General features: G+C 39.7%; 1 protein-coding gene across 1 annotated transcript; it reads left to right on the forward strand.

Moving 5' to 3' along the window:
- The first annotated feature begins 998 nt into the window (after positions 1 to 998).
- On the forward strand, positions 999 to 2645 carry LOC148544075 (uncharacterized). The gene has a single exon (XM_088498855.1). It carries the CDS (start codon positions 999 to 1001, stop codon positions 2643 to 2645), a length of 1647 nt encoding a protein of 548 aa, XP_088354981.1.
- Positions 2646 to 9614: the final 6969 nt, after the last annotated feature.

Consider the following 9614-nt stretch of genomic DNA (forward strand, 5'->3'; position numbering starts at 1 on the left):
TTTCATCTCCTTCTATCTCTCAATTCTTTGTTGCTACATTCATCTTCTTCCATTCTTTTATTGTAATTTCCTTTATGTTGTTCTTATATTTTGTTGTAGATCTAGTATTGTTCCTTCTACTTTCTTCCAATTTAATAAGAGGTAATTCATAATAATTGTTCTTCTTTGCTTCTCTATTGTTGATCTCTTGCCTTTGTAGTTGTAGATTCCTTTAATTCTTGCAATTAATAATGTTTACTTCTATTGCACTCTATGTGTTTGTTGAAATGTCTCTTTTAGTTTTAGTGTAGATTTTGTTCCTCTTGGCCTAGGTAGAGTAATTAGTGACACTTGAGTTATCTAATTCCTTTGTTGATTGATAATTGGAGAGATTGCTAATTGGTTTGGAGTGCACTAAAGCTAGTCTTTCCTTGGGAGTTGGCTAGGACTTGTGGCTCAAGTCAATTCATCCACTTGAATTTTCTTTAATTAGTAAGGGTTAACTAAGTGGTAGCAATGAACAATTCTCATCACAATTGAGAAGGATAACTAGGATAGGACTTCTAATTTTCATACCTTGCCAAGAGCCTTTTATAGTTGTTAGTTTATTTTCATTGCCATTTACTTTTCATGCTTCTTATCCAAAACCCCAAAATAACTCATAACCAATAACAAGACACTTTATTACAATTCCTAGGGAGAACGACCCGAGGTTTGAATACTTCGGTTTATAAATTTTAGGGGTTTGTACTAGTGACAAACAACTTTTTGTATGAAAGGATTAGTGATTGGTTTAGAAACTATACTTGCAACGAGATTTCATTTGTGAAATTCTATACCATCAAAAATCCATTCGTCAAAATGGCGCCGTTGCCGGGGAATTGCAATGGTGTTATGTTATTGGTTATAGTATATATGTGAATAGTGTGAATATCTTGCTTTTTGCTTTATTTGCTAGTTGTAGAATTTTATTTCTCTTATTTTCCATTATCTTTTGATTTTTGTTTTCTCTTTCCATTATGAATTCTCATTTTGGCTATGAGTGTGATTACAACTATGTTGTAGGTGATGAGGACTATAATGGAGATGTGTATCAAGGATGGGACAATCAAAGGTGGGAAGAGCCATATGCTTATGATCAATCATCATGGCAACAACCCCCACCAATGCACTATGAGAAAGAGCCATTCTTTGATGCATATCAATCAAATGGCTATGGTGGATCTCCTTGTGATTTCCAAGAACCACCACTATATGCCTATGAGTCATATCCTCAACATGACCCTCAACCACACTCACAAGCCTATTTTCAACAAACACATCCATATGACCGTGATCCTTACCTACCATACCAACCTCCTTTTGAACCATATGAGCCATACATGGAACCACAATTCCAAGATTACTACTTCCAAGAACCACTTCAATACACACCACCACCTCACCAAGAAGAACCACCTTCCTATAATGAACCCTTTCTCCAAGACAATGAACCTTCTTATCCACTCCAACCTCTAATGGATGGAACCCTTGGTGTTCTTCTTCAAGGACATGAGGAGATGACAAGGGATGTGCAACAATTCATGACCGCCTTGGATGCGGTGGTAAACCGGTTAGCATCCCAACTTTTGGACACTCAAGGAACTCCCATGGCTCAAGAAGAGCATAGCATGAAGGAGAGATTGGAAACTCCGGTGGAAAAGGAGGAAGGCTACTTTGTGTTAGAACAATTGGAGGAACCTATGACCATTGAAGAAGAGGAAGAAGTGGTTGAAGACTTAGGAGATGCGGAACTTCCATGGGAAGCTAAAATCAAAGAAAATCCCTCCAAGAAGAGTAAATTTGATGTTGAGGAGGAATGTGCACAACCTCCAAGGCATATTCTATATGAAGACTTGGAGAGAATGAAGCAAGAATTGAGTTCCCTTGGTGATGAAGATCATGCACCCAATCTTCTTGGTGAAGAATCCTTTGAATTTGAAGAACCTTCTCCCAATGAATTTAAAAGTGATGTGGAGGTAGATTTCTCTCAACCTCCCATTTATGACTTGAGTGATGTTGAAGAGTTAGAGGAAGTTGATGAACAAAGGATTGAAAATGAAGAAGTTTATGAAGAGGTGGAGATTGACAAGGAAGCAAACAAGGGAGTAGAGCTTGCAAGCACATTGGAGATACCTCTCCCCAAGCCACCACCATCCATTCTCTCATTCAAGTGGGTAAATTCCTTATACTTAAGCTTTGTTATTCCCCTTGAATATGGTTTGCTTGAGACGGATGGTCAACTTAGAAAAATTAGTGGCTTTAAGAGTAAAAAGGAGATGGTTAGTGGTTGGAAGCATCCTTCTAGGTTCATTATGGTCACATGTCCAAAGCTTGATAGCAAAGGTTGGTGTATAACTAGAGTACATGGGTCTAGAAGGATGTTTAGTCACTTTGTTGAGAATTCACCTTGCTCACCACCCACATGGATTAATGATAATCAACTTAGAGATGGGTGTGAAGACAAAATATGGGATCCGAAAACACATGAGGATCAACATTGGGAGCCCATGGTTTGTGAAGAACTCCATCAAAGCTTGGAGATATTAATCTTGAATGATGGAGCTTATTGGAAGTCCAAGCATTGGTGGAAGTTCCAAGATGAGTACAAGCACAAGCCACCTTGAGAGAAGCTCCCCATAAGTCTAACTTAAGGACAATAAACAAAAGTGCTAGGTGGGAGACACCCCACCATGGTAACTTCTTTTCATTTATCTTTTTGTACATATTGGTAGAATTAGTTTAAACTCTTGTTTTGATTGTTTTAATGAGTCTAATTGGTAGTTTAGTATGTTAAATAAGGTTTTATGGTATTTTGGTAGCTGTTTGGAGGTTTAGAATGCTTGGATTGGTGCAAAAACATAGAAAAAATTTTTGAAAAACAGAGCACCATCCACGCGTACGCGCACTGCGTGCGTACGCGTGCATCAAGCGTTTTGGACCATCCACGCGAGCGCGCCATGCATGCGTACGCGTGGATTGAGAAGTTCCAACCTCCATACATTTTCCAGAGAGTTGTGCCTGCGCCGCGCCAACGTTGTGCCTTTGGCACAAACCTATTTGCGCGCTCGCGCACATGACGCGTACGCGTCACTCTCGAAATAAGCCATCCGCGCGCGCGCGGCATGCGCGCGTACGCGCGGATTTCTTTCCTTCACCACATTCTTTTCTTCTCCTCTTTCTATTTCTTTCCTTCTCCTTTCTTCTTCCCTTCTCCTACCCCTCATCCAACACTTCCAAACACCATGGATAACCATTTATTTTAGTTAGTTAATTAGTTAGTTGGTTAGTTGATTAGCTAGTTTTAGTTTAGTTTTCATTTTATTTTCTCTCTTTTCATCATAAGTGTTGGAGTATTGACTTTATTTACTATACATTGCTATATCCCTTATTGCCTAAATGCTATTTTAGCATGAATGTTTTTAGATAATCTTTGTTGGATTCTATGATTGAGGATATATTTTGTTACTTGGTTTTGAGTTCTTCATGCTTACCTTTTGAAAAATACCAAGTGATGAGAATTGTCTTCGAGCTTATAACTCTTTTGAATTGCATGTTGTAGCTAGCCACCATGTGATTTGAACTGTATTCTTTGATTAGGCAATCTCTTGATGGATAATGTTGAGCATTTACCTTAATGCATTGTATTTCATGATTATATCCATCCATATGTTTGACTTGAATGCTTTCATGCTTCTCTAATGCTTGTCTTACCTTACAAGCTTACTTAAAGCATCTCAAGCACACTAGAATAAGTGAAGTGCATGCTTCTTTTGTGACATAGCTTTTATGCTAATGTGTATTCTAAACCGCGCAATTTAGAATTCACACACCTAATATTTCTTAATGTCACACTAATTCACTCACCTCATTCTAGTGATCTACCTCATTCCAACAATGTATGCTTCTTTGCTTTTATATCTTCTCATTTTATGGTGTTATATTTTTGTTTTTCATAACAAATGCACCACAAGCAACCATGGAAGCGGAAGAAAGAACACATAGCAATCCGGAGAGTCGCCGTACCCCCTTGCTCATCTTTGAGTGCACCGAGGATGGTGCAACCTTTTAAGTGTGGGGAGGTCGTCCGACCGGTCGGCAATTTTGGGTGACAAATTTCTAATCCCAACACTTTTGCATTTTATTTTAGGATTTTTACTTTCATTTTCTTATTTTTGCATATGTATACACAATAAGCTTAGTCAAAATAATGAAATTTTTCAAGGATTTCTATCTATAGGGCACCAATTGATTTGAGTGGAAAACTTTTCATAGAACCTGCTTGAATTATATATTGTGGAACATGATTTATGAGCTAAGAACACAAGCTTGTGAGATTTGAGCCTAATGGTGTGGTTACATCTTATAACCACTTATTCTTCCTTCTTGTGTGCATTATTCTCTTTCTATGATTGTAATCTTTGATTTGTTTGATTCTTTATGTCCATTATTTTGTGTATTCATGCATTTATGTGATTGAGGCCATCATTTCATTTAGCTCACTTACCCAAATAGCCTTACCTTTTATCTTCCATTGTTAGCCAAATTTGAGCCTACGATTAACCCACTTGTTCTTAATTTAGCACATTACAAGCCTTAAAGCGAAAAAAACAATAAATGTCCTTATTTGGATCTTTGATTAGCTTAGGCTAAAGTGTGTGTATCATTCAAGTGTGGGAACCTTGGGACATTGGGTGAACAAAAGGGTAGTTTTGTATTATTATTGTAAATATTGGGAATTGGGTACATGCTCATGTATTGATTAAATGTATAGACCTTATGCATTGGTACTCTTGTATATAGTTTGAAAGAAAGAAAAAATGAGAAAAACAAAAAAAAAATATATATGAAAAGTATAGAAAAAATGGAAAAAAGAAAGAAAACGAAAAAGAAAGAAATAAAAAGGGGACAAAATGCCCCAAGGTGAAGCTCAATAAGATCAATGCATATGAGTTGTGAAATGAAAAGAAAATGCATGAGTATGTGAAAAGGTGAAAAATGGGTAGCTAGATTAGAACTTAATTGTATAGGATGTCATAGGTTAGGTGGGAAGTTTAAGCTTATCAAAGATTCAAATTTCAAGCTCACTTGACCAAATATGCATCCTACCTTGACCCTAGCCCCATTACAACCAATGAAAAGACCTCATGATACTTGTATGCATGCATGAAATAAATGTTGATTGTTAGAAGAAAAACAGATCTTGGAAAGCATGAAATAGAGGAGAATTGAGTGAATCAACCCTAAACACTTGAGCGAATAGAGTGCAAACACCACCGGTGAGGGTTTGATGCTCAATTACATGTTTTCACCCATGATCATCATTCTTCATGCAAGTTTGTAAAAATATTTAATAACTCAATTCAATTGTGGATTAAACTTGCTAGTCCTTAGCCCTTGTGCATATATGTTTCTTGGGAATTGATTTATTTTGACCCAGCACTTGCATTCATTTAGATAGTTGCATATAGGTAGATTGCATTTAGTTAGTTTCCATTGAATAAATGCCATACCCTTACTTCATTCTTGGTTTAAGCATGAGGACATGCTTGGTTTAAGTGTGGGGAGGTTGACAAACCCCAATTTGACGGTTTATCTTGTATTGATTTTGGGGATTTTATCACCTTTTACCCACATGTATTCAATGAAATAGCATGGTTTTGTGATTGTCTCCTTATTTGTACCTAGATGTGAAAACATGCTTTTAGACCCTTAATTTGATGGTTTTTCATTCACCTTTGATTCCATAAGATGCCTTGATATATTTGTTAGTGGTTTCAGATTGAAAAGGCTAGGAACGGATCAAAGGAGTGAAGAGGAAAGCATACAAAGTGGAGAAATCATGAAAAGTCAAAGAAGTTGAACTCGCCCATGGACGCGCGCGCACACCTGGCGCTTGCGCGCACCTGCGAATCACCCCATGGACGCGTACGCGTGCTGTGCGCGTACGCCTCGATGCTGGTTTATGATTTTTTAATGAAAACGTGACCAACGAATTCTCAAGGGTTATGGGGCCCAATCCCAACCAATTTTGGCGCCAAAGATGCTATTTAAAGCCAAGGATTGAAGAGCAAGGGGATTCCAATCATACACACTCATTAGGATTAGTTTAGAGTTAGTTTCTAGAGAGAGAAGCTCTCACTTCTCTCTAGAATTAGGATTAGGTTTAGTTCAATAATCTTAGATCTAGGTTTTAATTCATGCTTTCATCTCCTTCTATCTCTCAATTCTTTGTTGCTACATTCATCTTCTTCCATTCTTTTATTGTAATTTCCTTTATGTTGTTCTTATATTTTGTTGTAGATCTAGTATTGTTCCTTCTACTTTCTTCCAATTTAATAAGAGGTAATTCATAATAATTGTTCTTCTTTGCTTCTCTATTGTTGATCTCTTGCCTTTGTAGTTGTAGATTCCTTTAATTCTTGCAATTAATAATGTTTACTTCTATTGCACTCTATGTGTTTGTTGAAATGTCTCTTTTAGTTTTAGTGTAGATTTTGTTCCTCTTGGCCTAGGTAGAGTAATTAGTGACACTTGAGTTATCTAATTCCTTTGTTGATTGATAATTGGAGAGATTGCTAATTGGTTTGGAGTGCACTAAAGCTAGTCTTTCCTTGGGAGTTGGCTAGGACTTGTGGCTCAAGTCAATTCATCCACTTGACTTTCCTTTAATTAGTAAGGGTTAACTAAGTGGTAGCAATGAACAATTCTCATCACAATTGAGAAGGATAACTAGGATAGGACTTCTAATTTTCATACCTTGCCAAGAGCCTTTTATAGTTGTTAGTTTATTTTCATTGCCATTTACTTTTCATGCTTCTTATCCAAAACCCCAAAATAACTCATAACCAATAACAAGACACTTCATTACAATTCCTAGGGAGAACGACCCGAGGTTTGAATACTCCGGTTTATAAATTTTAGGGGTTTGTACTAGTGACAAACAACTTTTTGTATGAAAGGATTAGTGATTGGTTTAGAAACTATACTTGCAACGAGATTTCATTTGTGAAATTCTATACCATCAAAAATCTATTCGTCAGCTGCCACGACCTGACTTACCTCTTCATCATTAATATATTCCCTGGCTACGTTCTGAATTTCCTGCATTGTCCAGATGGGCTTGGTGGTGAGGTGTTTTCGAAAATCCTCATTTAGCAACTGTTGGTCAAGCATAAGCTGGCCACCGAATCAGTTAAGCCATCTATCTCGAGGCACTCATCATTGAATCTGTCCATGTATTTTCTGGTCGGTTCGCCGTTTCGCTGCGTCACCCCTAGCAGGTTAATCGGGTGTTTTGCTTTGGCGATGCGCGTAGTGAACTAGGCCAAGAAAGAACGACTGATGTCGGCAAACGTGGTTATGGAGCCCTGGGGGAGGGCATTAAACCAGCGAATCGCCGGCCCGGCTAAGGTTACCGGGAAAGCCCGGCATCTCACTTCGTCGCCTACCCCTTCCAGGTTCATCCTGGCTTCGAAGGCCGTTAGATGTTCCTGGAGATCTTGAGTATCGTTGTACCTCATATATGTCGGCTTGTCAAAGTGCTTTGATAGTCGTACTTTGAGGATCGAGTGGTGGAAAGGGGTTGCCCCCATGACCAACGGTTGCCTTTCCCTGCTGTGTTCTCTGTTAGGCCGGCCTCTCCTCATCCTTTCTTGGCGGTGCACTTGATGTGGTCGGCTTCTTCTTCTTCGTCCTCTGTCGCTTTCCCAGTCTTCTTCTTCGGTGTCTCTCGTTGGCGATCGGTTGTAGACCAGCGGGTCTCGCCTTCTCCTTGGCACCTCTCTGCTCTCCTGGCTTTTTTATTCTGTCAAGGGGGTCGAGGTGCGCCTGGAGCGACTCCTCCGGAGACTCCTTTCTCCCCTTTGAGTGGATCGGGAAGGCTCCTGGCTAGGGGTGGGCTGACGACTTTCACGGTTGGCTACTTCTCGCTCCAACTTCTGCACCCTGTGGCGCAGCTTTTGTATTATCCTGGCGCTGTCGCTACCTGTCCCTCCAAAGGGTCGTCCCTCTGTATGTCGAAGGGAGATCTGCTGCCTTCGCAAACGGGGCCTCTGGCGGCTACTCCACTGCCTCGGGGATCTATCCCCTCTCCACGAGTCCCGACCCCGCCGTCGGTCTCGCCAGAAACCAAAACAAAATCCATGTTGGGAGATCCCCACAGACGGCGCCAACGTTTGGTATGTCGAGTTACCGGACGGTTTATATGCGAAGATGGGTCCTGCCTTGGTTTGAGTCCTGGGAACGGTTCGCGCTGTCGGCCGACTTTCCGAGCTCCCGATGGGTTAAAGGGGTGTCACCTGCAAGGATACTCCGACGCCCAAGTCATTGTGGAGTGCAGGTGGAAAAAGAGGAAAGTTATGATGACGTACCTTGGGGGAGGGGTAGGACCCTCCCCTTATATACCCTGTCAGTAGGACGGTCCCCGCAAGGGGAGGCCACCTTCCAGGAAGCTTCGCTTCCCCCAGCTGCCAAGCAGCTGTCAGTCAGGACGCGTGTTCGGGTCCTGGGTCCGGGCGGATTGTAAACACCGACCCGGCCATGTAGGCCGGTCAGTTGCGGGTCGGGCGGTAACCCTGCTCAGCTGGACTGGGTCGTAACAGTATCCTATCAGATAATTTCTATCTTCAGTATTGCGCATAGCTTGGTACCAAGCTTCGGCTGTGCATGATCCATGTTGATTTGCTTCAAGTCCGAGTCTCGAGGTTTAAATGAAGATGCTCCATCAACATCTTTTCTAGCAGAGTCAGTTTAGGATGAAATGTTGCATTTGCTCTTTTTCTTCCTCTTAATCTTAATTCATTGATTCTTCCTTACATCACTTCTTCAATCGGAATTGATATCGTGACTGGCTTTTTCTTGTTACAATTCACTCTACAACTACTTGATTCGTGCCCAAAGCATTTCCACTTGTCACTTATCAAAATAAAAATTTTGTACTCAATATTTTACAAGAATGCATCTACCTCCAACTTACGCGTTATAAGAATGCTAAAGTTAATTTATATACATTCAAGCATATTTTTCTCTATCCGCCAATTTAGTGGCAAGATTAACCTTGATCGGATTTTTTGATAGTCATTTTCATGATAGTAATAAATGCTCGGCCCCTAGATCATTATCCACACAAGTGTAGAATCAAAAGATTTTTCACGGTCGAAAAGTCTGATGACCATAGGTTCACTGCTGCATAAATCTAGATAGGTTTAATTACTCTACAGGTTCCTATAATTTTATCGAATTTTTAATTAGGTCCCTATACTTTATTTCTTTTCAATTGGGTCCCTATACTATTTTTTTTTTTAAATTAAGTCCCTACTGACGTTAAACGTCTAAAAAGCATTAGTGAAGTGTGAATTTACTTATTTACCATACCCTACACTTATAATTGTCACCTTCACCACCGTTCACCACTCCCTCCACTTTGTCCACCATCTTTTCACCCTCCTCCTCCGTCACCACCCTTCCAATACCAACATGTTTCCTAATTAGTTAAATCTCTATTTTTGTTTCCTAATCAACACAAATCCAGACTAGCATAACCAAAAGCATAATTTTTGCTATAACATAATCAATTAATTACAAATAAAATAATT

Source organism: Arachis ipaensis, chromosome B9 (assembly GCF_059453495.1).
Source record: "Arachis ipaensis isolate K30076 ecotype BB chromosome B9, ASM5945349v1, whole genome shotgun sequence".
In the NCBI taxonomy this organism is placed as follows: domain Eukaryota; kingdom Viridiplantae; phylum Streptophyta; class Magnoliopsida; order Fabales; family Fabaceae; genus Arachis; species Arachis ipaensis.